This window comes from Anas platyrhynchos, chromosome 10 (genome assembly GCF_047663525.1).
Source record: "Anas platyrhynchos isolate ZD024472 breed Pekin duck chromosome 10, IASCAAS_PekinDuck_T2T, whole genome shotgun sequence".
Taxonomy (NCBI): domain Eukaryota; kingdom Metazoa; phylum Chordata; class Aves; order Anseriformes; family Anatidae; genus Anas; species Anas platyrhynchos.
Window position 1 is genome coordinate 7,192,595 of NC_092596.1, and position 19,689 is coordinate 7,212,283.

At 41.9% G+C, this 19,689-nt stretch overlaps 1 protein-coding gene and 1 long non-coding RNA gene across 2 annotated transcripts; one reads left to right on the plus strand and one right to left on the minus strand.

Annotated features, from left to right (window-relative positions):
- The first annotated feature begins 122 nt into the window (after positions 1 to 122).
- On the plus strand, positions 123 to 11,579 carry LOC101795245 (ras-like protein family member 11A-like). The gene is made up of 4 exons (XM_027465520.3): positions 123 to 497; positions 1,897 to 1,953; positions 4,362 to 4,444; positions 8,824 to 11,579. Exons 1-4 carry the CDS (start codon positions 353 to 355, stop codon positions 9,289 to 9,291), a joined length of 753 nt encoding a protein of 250 aa, XP_027321321.1. The 5' UTR covers positions 123 to 352; the 3' UTR covers positions 9,292 to 11,579.
- LOC119717903 (uncharacterized) lies at positions 9,955 to 19,593 on the minus strand. Its single transcript, XR_005268280.2, has 3 exons — positions 19,469 to 19,593; positions 14,788 to 14,954; positions 9,955 to 10,066 (listed from the first exon to the last, which is right to left on the minus strand). It is a non-coding gene; the product is annotated as an uncharacterized lncRNA (long non-coding RNA).
- Between the last annotated feature and the right edge of the window lie 96 nt (positions 19,594 to 19,689).

Consider the following 19,689-nt stretch of genomic DNA (forward strand, 5'->3'; position numbering starts at 1 on the left):
CAGGCGGCGGGGAGATAAAGCGGGGAGCGAGGGAGCGTGGTTGATGGAGGCACACGCTCCGTGCCCGGCTGGAGGAATGTCCTGGGTTCCCTCGTGATTGGCTGGGGAATGGAGGAGTCAGTTTTCACGGGGGTTGATCAAAAAGTTTCCTTTTGCTTTCCAAAGTTGCTGTCTGAGCGGAGGCATCGGGAAGAGGAGGCCGGTGGCTGTAACGTTCCTCGGGCAAGCTGCTTCAATGCAATGAGAAGGCTTCTCTGCCCGGGGACACACAGCCCAGAGCAGGCGCTGAGAAGCTGCTTTCCTCCCTCTCTCTCCCAACTCCTCCTGGAGTTGATCAGCTCTCCCTTCTGGCATGCGTCTCATCCCTCAGGATACGATGTCACAGTATTCTACTAACTTTCTCTTGCTTCCCATACCAGAGTACCCGGTGCTAGACTGCGTGCCCAACAAAATCATCAAGCTCGTGGTGCTGGGTGGCAGCAGCGTGGGCAAGACAGGTAAGCCCACAGGTGTCCTTCGTGCTCTTTGCTTGCTGCTGGCTGCCTGCGACGGCGGCTCCGATAGACCCAAGGCTGTGCCAAGCCCTTTAACCACTGCAGCTGAAGCATTTGGAGTTACTTCGTGCTTATGTTTGTTTGCTCGGTGCCTGGTTTGCCGGGAGGATTTGCTGCAGGTCTGTGTGGCCAGCCAGTGCGTGGGGACTTCTGTGCTCACAAATGAATCTCCGGGGTCTTGTGCGGAGGGTTTAACATCTAAATCTCCACTCGGAAAAAAATGGGGCTAGCGATTTTTATTCTCCTGCTGTGGATGATGTATGCTCTGTGGACAAATAACAGCACAGGAGATGTGTCTCCCTGTATTACTCTCCAAAGGAGAGCAGAAGAAAGGAGGGTGAGGGAGCATTACTGCTTTGGAGTAGATGGCTCATGGTTTCAGAAATAATTACGGGAAGATCTGGTTTAGTGCATCTGGGGTTCCACAGCACTCAGCAAAATGTTTCCTTGCTTTGGATTTGAAGCAGCTATGTTTCTGTATTATTTTTAGGTAACTTGCTGAAGGTAGCTGCCCATGTAAAGGTAGCAAAGAGGTGACTCAGTACATACTGTGAGAAAAATGATTGTTCTAAATGAAACCTATGATACAGTTGTTTGCAGAACAAAACTTTTTGTTTAGATATTAACTGAGTGGTTTTGAAAATTATTGGGAATCTGCTGAGATGAAAGCACTACGGGAATATAAATTCCTGTGTCCAAAAATGAGATGTAAGTGTTATAAAGAGATCAAAAAAAGGAAAATGTTTTAATCCAATAGTGTATAAAAGCACCACAGGTTAAGATGAATAAGGAGGTCATGCCACAGCATGACCTGTGTGTGCATAGCACATGCAGTTTGTTTGCTGGGTGTGATTAGATATCACTAATGGGTTTCTTTAGAGGGGGACTGAGGATTTTTAAGGCTGGGAAGAGCCATTTGATCCATCGGCCACACTTCTGATACGGCACAGAGGTCTTAAAGTTGGTATTGGGATTAGTTTCAGTATAGTAAAGGGCTGGCTTGTTACTCTTCTAAATTATTTTAAACCAAAGGTCAGATCATTATATCTGCAGTCACAACAAGCAGCCCTCCACACCCTATACTGGACAGCCTCACTGAACTGGAGGGGAATTTACAGTACAAGTTGCTAAACACTGCATTAGGTATCACAGCCTGGCCCCAGTCTTTTTCTGTGTGTGTGTGTGAGTGCAAAGAGAAGGATTTGCAGAATAGCATGCAAGCAATAGCAAGATTAGCTTGGTTTCATATTATGCTAACTCTTCCAGTCAGATATGACACGTGTTCTGCAGAGACTGACTTTGGTTCACATTAAAGACCCATATTTTTTTCATTGTTTTACAGCCCTGGTTGTGCGCTTTCTCACTAAGAGATTTATTGGAGACTACGAAGCCAATACTGGTGAGTCTGCTCTCTACTGCAGTGTTGCAGATAGCTTAAAAAGGAATCTACTCAATTTTGTGACTGGTGCATATTACAGGAAAGCCAAGCAGTGTTAGATGTCCATAAGGTGCATATTTTCAGTTAATAGCCTCAAGCTATGAAAGCAATAAATCAAAGCCTCATTATTTATGATCCTTTTAGCTATTTTTTTTTTCCTAACATGAAGGAAAAGGATCAGAGTAAAATGCTTGCTTGGGGACATACCTATACTAAAATGTAGACTCTAGGAGCAACTTGCATATTGACTAAACCGCAGAAACCCAATGCTGCTCTCTCTGCAACCCCAGAGAAGCCAGAGGAATTCCAAAGTGTGTAAAAGGCAGTTCAGAACTTTTTTTCCCCTTTGTATTCCCTTCTTTCAGTGTCTTTTATGACAAGGGAGACTTCCAAATTGAAGTCTTCTTTCCGTAAGATAAGCAAAGTGGCCATGCAAACTCCTACTGTGTTTCTTGTTTAATCCTGACACCTCAGGGGATGTGCTGGTTAATTCTCAGCCTCTGTTCCAAGTGCTAACTATATCAGCCAGCATTGTAGAAGGGATCACTGTGCGCATACCTACTAGCACATCCCACATGTAGGCCACCTCAGATTTGGGGTGAAAAAGAAGGGGATTCAGAGCAGTGACTGCTCCACTTTGGAGACACATGCTGGATTTAGAATGGGGAGCTAGGAATGGAGATGGCAGTACAAGACACCTTTGATCTCTGCCCGTCTGATGAAATACAGTCTGAAAGCTCCTCCTTACAGCTCCCTCTCACTGACCCTAAGTAACCTCGACGGTTGCCTGCACTATTTCTCTTTCTTTTCCTTCATCTTTTCTATGGGAGACCGTAGATCAAGTCAGACTTCTGAGCTTTGGAATGGATTGGTGCCGAGAGCCACATGCTTTTCTCATTAAGCTACCAGCCCAACAGCCATGCTGTAGAAGAAACAAATATGCCAGAAATAAGAAACAGGTGGTATTGTATTTGTGATCACTCAAGCATGCTTTTCCTCCGCTTGGGTATAAGTAAGAGCACAGCGTCTGGAAGTACCTGGTCTTTTTTCTGCAGTGCGTTACAGACTAGAAATAATATGTTGTCTGGTTCAGGGGCGCAGTACCTTCCCATAAACTAGTACCAGCTTTTTTTAAGCAGCTTAAAATCTGATGTGTTTTAATAAATAAATAATTCCCAGGAGGGCTATATTACCTCACGGAGTCAGTATTAAAATATAATATGATAATGTTGGATCCAGATGCAGCAAACTTTGCCATATTAAATTTCCTTATATTGTAAATGTTGCTATGAGCTCAGAATCTTTTCCACTGCAAATAAAGCACTTGTTTCCCTGAATCTAATCTTACAGAGATAATTTTCAGAAGTGACAGCACTGTTGTCACTAACTGACCTCCCTGTTGGTCTGAATTTCTTGCTCTCCAGTAGATGGGATTTCTCTAGGTTTGAGCCGAAGTACATCATTTAAAATGTAGCGATGACAATTATATTTGGACAACTCTGAAAGGTCAAACACAACAGCTGTAGATATAGCATTTCTTGTACATCCATGTGACTTGCATTAAGTTCCAAAGAAAAACGATGATGACATCAGTCTCTGAAGCTGTCCTTATCACAACCACAGATAGTTCATAAGATCAAAACTTAAGTTTTCTTTGTCACTTCATCTGCATTCCAGTACCAAAACGAAGTTCAAGCCCAGAACAGTCATGCTCCTATGAGAGCTGGGTCAGCCCTAGACACTTTGCCAGGGCTTGACCTTGAGTATCAGTCATTCAGACTAACCAGAGCTCTGATTTAATCTCTGGGGATTTCAACCAAACTCTTGACTGCTAAAGTCGTACAAATTCCAAAAAAGCATCTGGGTATTCTGTATATGCTCACCTGCTTTGTGTCCAAGAACTAGAATACTTCCCTTAAAAAAAAAATAAATTAAAAAAAACACTTTCAGAAAAATGCAATAGGAATCAGCTCACGTATTTTAGAGTAAACACCTGGATAGCTTGGCTTGAGATTAAAAATATGTGCCCTCCACATTTTAAAAAGTTAACAAAATGGACTGGAAATCTGACCAGGATTGATGCACCCACTGTAACTGAGTATTTGACTCACTACAAGTGCCACCCCTCCCATATACCATCCTAGGGATACAGTGGGAACATCCGAACACACAGCAAATACAAAACCACTTTGCTTAAGTAACCAGCCACTCAGCCTCCCTGGTACCTTTCACTTTTCTATAAGCAGCTACATGATTCTGTGACATATCATAAGCTTCAAAACTAGATTTTGACACTTCCATTTTGCCTTCATGTGCTCTTCCTTTGTTGTTACAGTCCCTGCCCCTAATGATCTTGCTTTTTCCACCAGGTGCTTTGTATTCAAGAAAGTTCACCATAGATGGAGAACAGATCTCCCTACAGGTGCAGGACACTCCCTTTGTTTCACTGGAGGTAACACATCTGCTCAGTGCATTGCTCACTACTTTACAGCACAGTTACTGTCTGTTGTTTGTTGCCAGCACTCTCATCTGTTAGTATTCCAGCAGAAATACACCTGGGCTCAAACCCAAAGGAAGACGTAACGGGGGTACCTTACACCCACCAAAACGAGCCCTTGAAGAGATTAAATCAGGCTCTTTTTAGGAGTAAGTCAGAACTAAACCAAATCTATTTCAAATACATACCTACATCCCAACCCTAAACAGCAGGACAATCAGGCTGGCTTACTCTTGCCAACTCCCTGACTTGTTTTATTTCCTGTCAAATAGTTTTTGTCTCTGTGCAGCAGAAAACTCACCTGCCCAGAGGCTCAGCTGGCTCACCTTACGTATTTCGTATTTCGATGCACCCAGAATCTCTCTTCTCCAGGAAAGGTGTTTCTTTTCAAAGGGACAGGCCTCACAGAAACTGTCATTTCCAGCTAGGGTGCTTTTCAGTGCTTTCCCTACTTTTTCATGTTTTAATTTTATTCATTCCTTATTTCTCAGTTGTTGGCATTTACATATACCCCTCTTTCTATTCTTATTTTAGATATTCAAGGTTTAATGTTTGAACAGGAACCTGTTTCTATAAATATTCTTACAAACAAATTCCAGAACAAAGATATCTTTTTTTTTTGAAGATCTGCTTTACGTGTAGAACAACATGATGAAAACGGTGTCTGAGCAGCAGGAATTGTAATGAAGTTTGTTTTTACAGGAATGTTGGAAATCTCAGGAGAGCAATAATTCCTATAGAATAGCTGAGATTTCATGGTAAAATTAGGCATCCTCTTGTCGCCATCAAATCTAAACTTCTAGGTTTGGCTTTAACCTCAGTCTGTGCTCAGACTTGGCCAAATATATGTCTGGATGGGAACACCACCATCTCTCATCCACTTTCAAGCTAGCCCTGGACAGCTTTATATATCCTGTTTAGTCTGCGTGGACCCACACGAGCACGGGCTCATTTCTGTGCTCGTGAAGAGCTGTTCCAGCCTGAGATTAGAGAACAGGGTAAGCAAAGCTCCCCCAGCCTCAGCTTGCATGTCCATTTTCTCTGACAACCAGAAGCAGATTGAAGTGGAAAGCCTTGACAAGGCTCCAAAGTCTCTGCTCCGAGAGGTGCACAGAGCAGAAGAACCCTCGTTTATTCAGCACACTAAAAAGCAAACAAAAGCCATTATGGAAGTCCTCCAAATATTCAAGTGGGACTTAATTGTACAAAGACCCTATGCCAGCTTGCTTAGAGAAGACACAGCAAAGAGAAGCTATTGGTGGTGATTAGGCACAACAGGGAATGCCTGACAGGCTTAGCAAAGGGAATCCCTTCTCTCTTCTGTCCTCTGGAGAAAGGAGGGAGTGAATGAATTTAACTCCCCTCTCACACCAGATACATGTTTATTTTCTGATTTCTCTGTTTTAACTAAGACTCTGCCCTAAAGTTCAGAGACTGTAACCAGAGCTCTGCAAAATGTAGTAATGCCAGCTGCTGAGGTTTCCTAGTCAGGAACTATTCTAATTTAGTTAGGGAGGAGTTTCATTTTCTTTGTCCCAATCAAAGGTCTGTTCTGTTTCAACAGTTCCCACAGACATGCTTATCTTAGCTTGGATCTCTGCTGGCATCAAATAATGTATCTGAAATCGTTTGAAAGGATTGTTCCTGAACAGAACTCAAGACGGAGTGAGAATAGGTCGGATTTTCTGTTAAAATCCTTAAGAAAGAGAGTTGTTTGTGGTGGGCAGGCAGAGCAGAGTGTTTCAGGAGGAAGTCATGTGGAATCACTCAGGATTCTTGCCACACTGGAAATGTTAATGTTTAAGAGAGAAACAGAAGCAAAGAGATAACTGGTTTTGTTAGGTGATTCATTGCTGCTTGGACTATACATGGCAAATGACTGTGTGTTTCAAAATTCATTCTGGAGCAGAGATTTCCATTTAAAAAGTAGCCCATTAGCCTTTGATTTTCCTGAATAAAGCATTCCATTGGGGATTATCCATCCATCTCACTACTGGGTGGGCCTAGCTGGAGTAACTGAGAATTCCTGCTCATTAGGGCTCCCTTGAGCGTACACCTTCTCCCAAAACATTTTCCAACGCTTGCCAGAGCAATTAGTTCTTTTTCCCCATAAAGGAGTTTGCTGGTGAAAAGAGGCTAATTATCTACAGATTGGATACAACTCAGACACCAACAGTGCAAATTGCCCTTCTTCCCACAGCCTGCCCTGGCCTGGCTGAGTTCACTCTCATTTACGTTGCAAGCAAAGCTGCTGGTGAGGCTCCCTCTTCCTTCTCTATGCAACCCTGATTTCTTTTTTTTTTTTTCTTTTTTTTTTTTCCCTCGGTTGGGGAGCAGGGGAGAAGAGAGTGATCAGGACATCCGTTAAACAATTTCACTGCTAATAAAGGACATTTAAGATTTAGGTTTATACTATCGTGAGCTGGCAAGAGCAAAGAATTACTAGGTATGATGGGCCAGTGCCTGTATTGCCCATACTGAAATAAGTACAGGGCAAACAGGTATATCAAAAGGGCAGTTAGAAGAACTGCTGCTGAAAGTTTTAAGCCTTATTTAGACTCTGAGCCTTCAGATACCCTGCTTCCTCCTTCCCACAAAAGGGTCTTGCCTGTGGTCCTTCTTTTAAACTGTCTGACGCACCATAAAGAACTAATCAGTTTTGCTCATTCTTTTCCACCTCTGCTTCCTGAAGTTAGGCTTTGTAATTCATATTTAGATGTCTAAGTAAACGTGATCTGTTTTGGGAGATTGCTGAGCACATGCAAATCCTGTTAAAATGCATGAGAAAGGCAGATAAGTGTTATGTAGATAGATAGATATTGGAGCATAAGTTCTAATGTTTTAAATTTCCATAACTAATATTGAACAGTGGCTAAATTTTTAACATATTTTTTGTTCTTTCCTATGACAAACTAGATTTCTGTCAGGAAACCTCTAAGTGCTTTTCCAGGTGTTTTATGCCTTTGGAATGAGTCATTACATGGCATCACAGACACATGACAAAACAATTTGTGAATGATGTTGAAGTATGTGAAATGTTGCCTGTTTCAGTTTAGGAAGATACCATCTGACCTCTTGTGCTCGATCTGTCCTCCACAGCCAATTAACTGAATTGTTTACTGGGCACATTCTGTCGGCCAGTAACTGTTAGATAAAACATTCATGGACATTAGTGGGCTTTGGAAAGGATTTAAAATGCCTGTCTTAAGTCTTACTAAAGTTCATGAAGATTTCTTGAATAGAATTTAGCAACAATAATATCAAAAAAGCTGGACTCTATTTATGATGCTGAACTCCCACTAAAACACGCAGGAGCCTCTAATTCCTTACAACTTCAGCAAGGGCTGAATGTGTGTAGTGTCTTGTTGGGTATGGAAGAAATTGCACGTTCCCAGAAAGCCTGGATTATTGACAGGAATGTCAGTTCTTATCAAACCGAGAATCCTGGTAATAACTGCAGCACTGATCTCCCTATCTAGCTGGGAAACATGCCAGCAGGGATAACAAAGGGTAGAGGATTAGCTGAAAATAGCGTCATCTTGAAAAGTGAGCAGATCTCTTTTCAAGCTCCACAGTATTGTGGTATTGTATTCTGTTTTATATTCCCCATGCTGGTGACTGCTATAGCTGTTTGAGTAGGAGCTGTGATGGACAGAACAAGCGTGTGACCAGCAAAGCAGTAATATAAACCCACGGCAGCTCCATAAATGAGCAATGAGATTTCACCTCATTTCAGTGCCAGTAATTGGCTATTTGCAACAAATTGCTCTTTCAAAGTAACTTTGCTTCTGATTATTTGGAAAACTATATGGCAGTAAAACCTGTCAGGCTTCACTTAACAGAATTAGTGAGAACCCCCAACCATGGAGACATCCAATGCAGAATTGGAAAAAGACATAAAAAAACACCTTGGGGAACAACCATTCACTTGCAATAGTATGACTAGCCTGCTGAGATTTTCTAATGCTCCTACTATGCCAATCCCAATTTTATCCACAACAAAAGGGCAGGTTGCTGTCATAAGGATTTACTACCAGAGAATCCAAAATGAACTTTTCAATTTCAGTGTTAGGTTGTTCTCTTATTTTTAACCGATTGGCTTTGATCGCCCTCTGCTTCTGTGCTGCTTGTCTGTCATATGCTACTGACACAGAGAGGAACTTTCTCCTGTCCCCAGTGCATCCCCCAGCAAACAGCGAGGTTTCTGCCTGTCTGCTGAGCAACAGCCGTACTAGTACACAGCTTTGAGTAGCTATCGGTGCTGTATGACTGCTTGCTCCGTCTGCTCCCTGTTCTCAGTTTTCTAATCTCACACCTCTTGGTTTTGACGGCAGGATGACACTGACAGCATATGTTGCCAAGAGCAGATAAACCGTTCAATCTACTGGGCAGATGGCTTCGTTTTTGTTTACTCCATCACAGAATATGAGAGCTACCGAGTCATCCGGCCCCTATACCAGCACATCCGCAAGATTCACCCAAACGCTAACATCCCCCTGCTTCTGATGGCAAACAAAGGAGACCTCCTGCGAGCCAGGCAGGTGTCCTCCAAAGAAGGACTCCAGCTGGCAAGTGAACTGGGAGGTACTTACTACGAAGTCTCAGCTCGGGAGAACTGTGAGGGAGTGCATGAAGCCTTCCAGCAGCTCTGCCAGGAGGTCAGCAGGATGATCGGGAGCTGCAACGGAGAGAAACGAAGAGGCCTCCACCTTGTCCGACCCAAGTCTCCAAACATGCAGGACTTAAAGAGACGTTTGAAACAGGCTCTGACTTCCAAAGGGAAATCTGCCACTACGCTTTGATGTAGCTGACAGAAATTGGTTTCTACATCACTGAAAAAAAAGGCAAGAAAATAAGCTGGTATTAAGGGGCATCAGCAATCAGACTGTGTGGAAGGTTCTTTCATATTGTCTACACATCTTCCTTAAAAGTCCCATATCCATTCAGCAAAGGAACTTACAGAATGAGCTTTTTGGGGCAAGAATTTAGAAACTGTGATTTAAAGAATAGACTGTCGCAAATTATTTCTGTTTCAAAATGGACACAGTCATACAGTTTAGGCTTAAAATGTAGATTTTATTAATAAAATAATTAAATTCTACTATTAAGAGAAGTGGCTTCTCTTGAGAGTGGTTATGTTCGTAAGCATAGGCAATAAGCTACAGAAGGACACCAGGAGAGCAACAGGAGCTATAATGAGCAAGCAAAACTTAACAGATTTGCTTAGTCATGAGACTGGAAAATAAAGGCAAAAAGTAAATGACAAGCATAAATAGTGATAAGTAATAACTTTTTTTAAAGGTAATAATTCAGAAACTGCAGTTTAGAAAGTGTTCTTAGGAACCTGGAGAGTGTGCTGCAAGCTTATACAGTGTCTCATTAAAGGGAGATTCCAAAAATGTAATTTTTTCAGATTATTTTTCTTTAAACACTTGTTATTTATGAAAGTGATTATATGAGCAAAATACTTACTTTTAGCAGCATTTTGTAGTCAGTTTTTTGATGGTCTACTTGTCATTTTTGTGTAGGCTTGCTACATGGCAATGAGGGACAAATAGAGCAGTGCAGCTGTAAAACCTGCTCAAAAAAAAACAAAAAACAAACAAACAAACAAAACTGTATTAATCAAGACCAAGGACAGAACCTAAAACTGTTTAACTTTTTTTTTTCCCCCCAAACTAGTTAGATTTCAAGCTCAAAGATACTGCTTTAAAGAAACAAGGTCATCACACAAAGTATAACTGATTCAATTTTTTTTTATTTTTTTTAAAGAATAAATGCTTTTATGATGCCTGAGATTCCTGGCTTCAGCAATTTATCATTTTGTTATTTGCCTAAAGCCAGACTTTACTAAATACCTTGCAACGCATCCAAATCACCAGTCTGTCAATAAATATTTCACTGGCAGCATCTCACTGCATTGGGCGCAAAGGGATTTGATTTGGGTGCATCATGTGCAAAGGGATTTGAAGCTGTATCCTGTGAGCTGGCCAATTTTACGGCAGCAATGACAACAACATGAAGCATCCATCATTCTGTTCCTAGTGGGAGCAGAGAGAAACTGGGTTGGACCATGCAAAAGTCAGGATGCAATGATCTTTTTTTTAAACACACCATCCGAGCAATTCACGGGACCATGAAATGAAGTAAAGCTCAGTGATTTACACCAAGGAACACAGAAGGGAAAATCCTGGTTTGATGGATGTGGAAAAATACTCCCAGCTGGAGTTTCAGCCAGCAATACCGAGCTAAATCAACCTTTTACTTGTGACCAGCAAACATGTAAATCGAGTCTGATGAGTATTTATAGAGCTCAGGTCTTGAAAATTTATTTTACATTTTACTTGTCCCTGTACTAGACAACACTAGTCATGATTTTCCTTATCACTTGGATTTGCTTTATCTACAGCTCACCTTCAGTTTTATTTTTTGTTTTCCACAGCTGGGCGTCTGAGAATATCTTGTGGTTGGATTAATTTAAAATTCTTTTGTTAATACAAAGCAACTGCACCTTTTTTAAAACTGTTTTCAAGTGGTAGTAGGGAGCAAAAAGGAAAGTTGGATCATCCAAACAGGGACTCAAACACTATCAGGGGATTTCCACTTTAGTTTATGATTTATTAACAGTTTGGTGTTTGAGCAGTGTCATGATTCATTGCTGGCATTTTGGTATGGCATTAATTAGCACAAAATTTCTGTATTTTACATTACTAATAGCATAGCTCAAATATCAAACCTTGAAAGTGAAAATGAGCAAACCGTTTGCAAGAGACACATAAACTAAAAATTATTTACATAACAATAAAGAGCACCAATTTTGAAGAACAACTAAATATTTTGCCATCCCACTACTGTGTAATAAGGGCTAAATTTGCTGAGGACAACATGCTGACATTTGTTTTCATAAAAGATAAGAGAATTAGGTGCTCTATCCTATTAAAATTGTTTGCAATTTACTCTTTCAGCTCTAATCCTTTCTTATTTGGGAAAAAAACTTTCTTCCTAAAGAAATTTGTTTTGAACAAATTCCCAAACTGTCAATGTTCTATTTTCAATAGCGATTAATAAAAAAAAGCAAGGCCTTTCCCGAGTAGTATATAAAATGGCTCATTTACATCTCACATCTTTAAATGTTCTTTGTTTATATTAGACTAAAAATATTTTTTTCTTAATACCCTGCTTTGGAAGTATACACAAGTATTCCTACATTTGTCCTCCCACATAAATAAGTCTTCCCACATTCCTGAGGCACTGGCGGGGGAAAAAAAATATCTACATTTTAGCTAAGACCAAAAAATATTGAAACATTTAAGTCTTCTCCTAAATACTAACATGTGGCAAGCATTTATTCTGCCACAGAAACTTGAGTATAGTATTTCCTTTGTTCATTGAACAGCAATACAAATCCTGTAATAGCTTTGATACTGGTTTTGAGCCAGGACATACCATCTACAGAGGACAATAGAGCTCAGCATTTTTATTAGCAGTGCACACCACTGTGCCACTGATGGCTAAGCAAGGCTGAGGAAGGAGAGCTGCCTGAAAAGCAGGGGGCAGAGAACAATATCGAATTAAGCAACTAAAAATAATCATGTGAATTATCAAAGATTAGTCATATAGAACCTGGTCCTGAATTAGCATCTTCAAGCTGCCACAGAAAACATGCATTCTAATGAAGGTTTAAAATGAAGCCTCAAGAGAGAAGGTACCTGACGTAAAGTCATGCAAGAGAACAAAAAATAGATTTGAGGATAGATGGGAGGGGGCAGTTTGTTTTATTTTTTGTTAGCATAGCAAATTCTCAGTTATCCTGGTTAAATCCAAATTAATTCTGTTGGAAGCCATGAGCTATAGAATTCACTTTCCTTCCCCACCCCCCTCTTCATTTTTTTTTTTTCCTGAGCAGTTTAAGTCTTGTGCAGCATCTGGTTTTCAAGATGGTTTACAGCTGGGTTTACTTGGGCACAAAGCAGTTGAGTGATTTGCCCCAAGGTTACACAGCTGAGCAAGTACTTCAGAGGAGCTCAAAATCTGTGTCCTTTGTAATTAATTCCTGACTCCTTACAACAACTACCAGACCATACCACCTCCCTCAAGGTATGCACAAAGCACAGTGAGTTGTGTTACACAAGAATGCAATTAAAAGTTGGAAAAAGTTACTTGAATCACAACCTATGTTAGAAACTGACTGAGCAAAATATTTCTGATGTGCTGGCACTGTGAGCAATTATAGTAGTAATGAGACTAGCTCGTGAGTTATTGAAAATATTTGTAAGTGATAATCTTCTGCAGTATTTCTGTCAGCTGTATTTTTCACACATTTTTAGCAGTTCCCCCTGGGAATACAGCGTGACCTGGGAGACAAGAAAACTGAGCCCCATTTTTAACTTTTCCTGTTACCTGCTTGGTGATTTTGGCCAGATCTCTTAACCTAAATTACTGTGTTTATAAGGGTAAAGATATTTACACATCTTTGCAATGCACTCTACCATTCCCAGGAAAGAATTACTAATGATAAATATATGAAATTGCTCACATTTGCACTAGAGATAGCTTAAATCTTAACATCTGAGTTCAGATCCCTCAGACTCAGGTTGTTGGGATCCCACGTTTATACTTGAAGTAGAGGAGGAAAATGGAAAATTCAGATCTCCATCTCAAGGGACAGCTCAGACAGAAATGTTTGTATCCAGGCTTCTCACAGGATTTATGTCAGGTATTTAACCGAGGAGGGGTGACTACCTGAGACATGGAAAGAAACTTTGTACAAGAAAATAGTTGTCTAATAGTTTCAAAAAGCAAACTGGAAGACAGCCAGCTTATTGTTACTGCTGATTTCCCTATGCTCTTTCCCTATGCAAGCTAGAAGACTGGGTCAAAATCACACCGACTCTGCTGGAGTTGCAGCAGCGATGCATGACCCTGAAGTGGCAGAACATAATGACATATTTGCTGGTTTTGAGTTGTTCTTGTGTTTTCAAAGAGTTCTTATGAGCTGTCCTTGTCTCTCCTGGGACTAGCACAGGAAAGCAGGGGAATTAAAATAAAAAGACCTCTGGATATATTCTAAAAACCTCAAAAGCAGGGACAGTGCGGACAATGGTCCTAGAAAATGCTATCCAATCTATCACCTCTGGAGACAAAGCACGATTATTCCTTGGATACTTTTCCCTCCAGCTCCCACTGGCTCTCCCTTTCCTTGTTCCTCTCCATTCATGCCTTTGTGCTGGTTTAGTTTAGCAAGGAATACTTGTGCAATTGTTCTTCCTTAGATTCTGAGGAATATTTTTTGGTGTTTAGTTTGAGATATACTTCCAACTATTTTAACTCCAAACATGGTTTATATCAAAAGAAGAGTGTCTACTTAGCCTTTTGACCTTATTTACCTAAATCATTTTAAATTACATCTAAATCAAGTCAGTAGACCTCTGTATTTAGACAAACCTTTGAATTCATGCCATTTGCCCCCAAATGCTCTCACTGGTTTAGCCCAGTATCTTCTTCCCCTGTTTTATACTTACCAAGTTAAGCTCATTTCTGTTGTTTAGTCGTTGCTTATTTAAACCTGTTTAGTTCTGGTAAAGTTTTACTGCTCTTCTCTGAAATCTCTTTAGTTTAATCAGCCAAATTCTCTTCTCTAAGCAGCTGTGCAAGCTGCAGATGAGCTCAGAACAGCTGGTGACTTTCTGCTCTGTTAGATTTTTGCCTGTTATTGAAGATTTTTGAATAAACAGGAGCATGGAGAGAGAAGCATCAAACCTAGTTCTAGTCTTTCACCTGTCAACTTCCTTTGTTGACAATAATTTTATCAGTCACAAAGCGGACAAAGTTTATCCTAAGTGATTGCATTTCAGTTTGGTTCCTAGAGATGGAAAAACACCAAATATGAAGTGGATAGACGAGTTGATAGGCTCTGTAAACCCTAGGATCCAATTCATTCAGGAGCTGTCATACCAATCCTCTTTTCTTTAGGAGATACATTTTTTACATTTTCCATTTTATCCAAATGGGTTTCAAGAAACAGCCTCTGGATCTCGTCACACAGACACTTACTGTCTCCTCTGTAGCAGGTCAAGGGGAAGCTGCACATTTTCTAAATGTGATAGGTGAAAGTATGCATGTCTTGTGCTGTTATTACAGATGATTGTGGAGACTGTTCCTAAGGATAATGTTTTTCTTCTTTCTGGGCAAAAATGCAGAACACTAGCAAACAGTAACTGGCCGTTCTGAAAAGAGTTTAGCTGTGTTTGCTGAATCTGGAGGCAAACTGTACTTCCTTTGCTGGTTAGAAAACTCACCAGATAAATGGGGGCTGGGATTTTCCTGATGCATCCTTTGAATTCTCACAGAGAGTTGAATTATGTCACTTCTTGACTGTGATCCAGGTTTCCAGATGCTTGCAGGAGCCACCACTCTTCACACTGTGTTCTGCATTGTATTTCATTTCAAAACTCTCAATATTTTCCTGATGATGAAAAAGAGAAACAACTTCGGAGTATCATGCTGATGTACAATGGCCCATTATCTTACCTCTCTATTTTTGATAAAGACATGAGTGTCTTCACTTGATGAAGACCTGAAGTGTCTGAGCAGCTTTTGCAGTCACTGGGGACTAGAATTCATAATCTATAAGCATAGGTATTTATCATTTCAAATGAACAAGACTTTTCATTATTTAACTAGAAGAACAAGTTATACTGTCACACACCTCAGCAGTTCTGTGACTGTCAGTAAAGAGCAGTGGGATGTGGAAATGAGCGACATAAAATCTCTAAATTACACTCCCGTGATTTTCTATAAGAGAGAATGACTTTCCCTTAAGCACTGGGGAAGGTAATAGGCTGGTTGCAGCGCTGAATATAAAGAAAGTAGTGATGGTAATTTTGGCTAACAAGTCTGTGCTCCTGTCCCTTAGTTTGGGAGCTGGGACAGAGGTCAACATTTGTGAGAAGAACCTCCTAAGTGCACAAAGAAGGCTTACCCTTATAAAAAGGGGAAACCGCTGGTTCTCTGAGAAGGAACCAAAACGTTCCTGTGAGCTACATATCTGGGGGAGCTCTGCTGAAATGGAAAACCAGAATTCAGGCCTTGGCGAGCCGTTTGCATTTCTCATCCACAATTTTTCTGAGCAGTGGTGAAAACCCCACGTCTTCATCACATTGCAGCCCACACGGTCCCATTATGCCTGTGTCAAAGTCACTTCTCCTAAAGGACTATGGTAGTACTGCTGGTCTCAGTGTAGACACCAGTACAGCTCCAGCAATGAGCAGAGGGTTTGATCTACCATTTTTATCCACCCTTTTATCTGCCAAGACCACCTATGAAGTCCAGCGTCCAAGAGCTAGGACCAAATACCAAATAGATGTGACTAGTGATCATCAGTCTGTGCTGGGATCAGTAACTGGCGCTCAGGAGAGCTGTAATCTGCCAAAGGAGCAGTTTTTAAAACCCAGGATACATATTTGTGTCAGAACTGTGAAACGATACATTTTATATGCAAGTGTTATTCTGCTAGCATTATTTATTAGGCTGCTTTGAAGAAAGCAAGAAGTTTTGTTTCTAAATCCTGAGTGTTAATCATTAAGACTCCTCATTTTATCTATTTTTGTGCTTTTAATTTTAGCCATTTGCACTTATGAACCTTGCACTGGGGAATGAACTGAAGGAAATGGAGCCAAAGGTTCATCTCTTTGTACATTTGGCAACGCACATCCACACCCGACACTCCGAGTATGTCTCAACACTGGAAGAACCAAGGATCATGAATAGGGTTGAGAGGATAGATACAACTTGTAAAAACCAGGCACCCCTTAATCCTAGTCCAGTGGCTGCTGGTAAGAGCCACTGGCCAGACGGGCACATCCATCTATCCATACTGCACCAGCGGTCACCACCTTTGTGCCCATGGTTTGTGATGAGCTTTAAATCTGAGGCTTCCCGGGATGAGGGGAGCAGGCTGTTGAAGGGTTAAACGTTTCCTGCTTTTAATCTAGAATCACGTAATGTGGAATGAATGTTTCAGCTCAAAATGTTTCCTCACTCCGACAGTTTCATGGTGTGAGGTCAAAGTGTGGGGGAGACTGAAAGAAAAGAGGGGGTGCACGGGGTGGCGAGCCAGCAGAGCCGGGGAAGCACACGAGCACCCGGAGAGACGACAAGGACGGTTTCTCAAGCAGCTTCAGCCCAGCTGGAAGGGGCCGTGGTGGAGCCATCAGCAGCGCCTGTGTGACTTTAAGGGCTTCCTGCTCCGGCTGCCTCTGCTTCTCCCATGTGTGCGTGCTTCTGCTCTGGGCACGGTTCCCACGCTACATTGCAAAATACGCCTTGAGTTTCTCACAGTACCGCTGCCCAGACACAAACTGCAGCTCCGGTCCTTCCTGCACCCCGCAAATCCAGGAGGTGGGACTCCTCTGGGGGCACTGCCTGCTATATTTATGTTTCCTGCCTCTGCGGATCTTTTCCTACGCTACCAGATCTGTTTTGTACACTAAGGGGCTCTACCTAGGGCGGCAAACTTCGATTTATGAACTCGTCAAATTTCAGATGAACCTGAGTCTGCAGACCTGCCCGCTCTCAGATCGCTTCTTACGCTCAGACCAGCCTCGGCTCATTTCACCTGGAGGCCTCCTACATGAGCAAGGTGATCACTCATTCATGACTACCACTTCCTATGTCAAAACCTACTCCTACAGACCAGTGCATCAGGTTTGTCTGTTTTCCCTGGTTTCCGGCTCCCCTGTTGCAGGCAAAACTGTTTTCATTTGGGGAATTTGTCCTTAATTTCTTGCCAATTAATGTGAACAGCTAGGCACTGATTAAGGGACTGAGAAAAAATAAAACAAACAATTACACCAACACTTAAGCAAACTCCTTTCAGCCTTCTCCCCCTGAAGCCAAACGCAGCAGCCTCAACCTCTGCCTTTCACCCTGGGTCACTCAGCCCATCCCAAATCCTCGCTGCTCTTAAACACAGTTGAGCAGGGCCACCTGCGGATGGTTTGGCACACAATGTGGCATTGCGAGGCTTTCAGAGCTGCTGGTGACAGGCTTGTGGCACATCATGGCTATGTCCCACACGGGTCACCTTGACAGGCCCTAGCTGCTAAACCTGAGCTCGCACGGCCGCAGTGAGCCCTGTAGTTTCTGCCCAATATGCTCCTCCTGCACACCAAAAAGAACTGCCCCCCACCCAAAGGATGGCAGTGACACAAAGAGGTTGGGGAGATCAGCCTGCTGCTGAGAAGAGAAAATTCTCTGTCTTCCCACCAAATGATAACAAATGTCTGAAGGGAATCATCTGACAAATCCTCTTGCTCAACACCACTCGCCCCGAAGCTGCATGAAAAAAAACAAACTCCTTTCATGGCAGGAAATCCTCAGGCCAGTTTGTCACCAGGATTCAGAAAGATTTAAATAACAGAGCTACTGACATTAGATTTTGACTGGTGGAGGATACAGCCAGAAAAGCCGGTCAGCGAGCGTTTCTGTGGACTGATAGGTGCTGATCCTATTGCTATCGGGCAAAAGTGGGTCGGATTGCCTTCAGGGTAAAGATTTGGGCTTCTCCAGAAGAATGACTGGATTCTAGCTCAAGCTAAAATTAGTTAGTTAGGTCTTTTTAAGAGTTCTACATGACAGCAATTTCCTAGGAATTAGGAAAATGTCATACTCAAGCCCACAGCTCCAAACATTTTATTTCTAAAATGGGCCCCATGAAAACTCATGGGTCAGCCCTGTCAGTTTCCAGCACCCAGTTTCAGCCTTTAAACTGAACGGAAAGATCCAACCTTAAGTCTCTTTTTTTAACCCCAATATTTATTTGGGGTCACTATCAGTTCCACCAGCCCCAAATCTTTGCCCTCCCTGTGTCTCAGGCAGGTTTTCTGGCTGCTGCAAGAGGCAGCATAATCTGAGACCCAGAACACTGCCAGGTGCTGTTCAGGTTGTCCCACACCTACACACTCGTTCCCACTAAATTAAAATGTTACTTCCTTCTTTCGTAGAGTGTTTTGAGATCTATTGATTAAAACTCCTGTGTGTAAGCCAGGTGTCATGTTTTAAATATTCTCTTGTGTGGAGAAGGGCTGATGGTTTGTTATTAATAGAGCAGGAAGCGGGGATTAAACTTTGCTCTCTAATCACAAACAAAAGTTACAACAGCTCTGTAGCTTCTGGGTAAACCTAAGAACGAACAACTGTTCCTAAGGAAAGTGAATCCCAGAAGGAGAAACCCAGATTGATGTCTCAATGGGAGCTGAATTAAAACAAGGTCAGGCTTGGCAGCCTGCCTCCTCTTCACCTTGTGAATATTCTCCAAGGGACTGATCTGGAACACAACTGTTTTGACACGGGGTTTCCTGTTGCAAACACTCTATGCAGGCTCCATATCAAGCAGCTGGGATTTTTTGTTTGGTGTGCCTAAACCACATCTTTAAGTGGTGTAACTTGCCATAGCACCATGAGAGTCTTGTGGATCAACAGAAGTCTGTCAGCTTTTATTAGCTGAGGATTCAACCCAGCCTAAAAATCACTCACAGCAAGAAATGTTTCTGAGGCTAGGATGGTAGTTTCACATATGCAGACAAAGCAGGGCATTTTTCAAAGCCCAGAGTACCCCTGCAATTGCAGAGAAAGCTTTGCAGAGGTAGCTTTTGTGTCTACTGGTTCTCTCCAATAAGCCACATGGAAAAAGTTTTGAGAGTTGTGTCAACAGTGAAACAAAAGCTCTTAATGTTCAGTGGCCCTTTGATTTGCTTTAAACTCCTGGTGCATATTTTGCATTCACTTTCCAGGAATAGCCCAGTGAGATTCTTCCTGGCACAAAAGCTCCAGCAACAAGGATTGATGTCTTTAGGGTATCAATTACCTTGTTGTGCAGCATCAGAGTACTATGGCTGCACGTGGGAGTCCTGTGGGCTAGTGGAGTCCTCCCATAAAACAAATATGATATTACAGCCACAACAGAATATTTATAGATACCTTCTAGCACGACACAGAAGCTCCTGCTGGCTGGCCTGGTACATCCAGATAGCAAGCCGTTGACTCCACAGCCATACCAGACCCAGATCTGAAAGCACAGCAGTTAGCATGAAGTTGCATTCTAGCTAACAATCTCTTTTTAACTGCAAAAATGCATTTTTTTTTTTCAGTAACACAGCCCTGTTGCTTCCAGTTATGGGGCTGGTTTGGTTGGCATTAAC

Coding starts and splice junctions, on each gene's coding strand:
- LOC101795245 (XM_027465520.3), top strand. CDS start 353: ATGCGTCTCATCCCTCAGGATACGATGTCACAGTATTCTACTAACTTT. Junction 498..1,896: donor CAGCAGCGTGGGCAAGACAG/GTAAGCCCACAG, acceptor ATTGTTTTACAG/CCCTGGTTGTGCGCTTTCTC. Junction 1,954..4,361: donor AGACTACGAAGCCAATACTG/GTGAGTCTGCTC, acceptor TTTTTCCACCAG/GTGCTTTGTATTCAAGAAAG.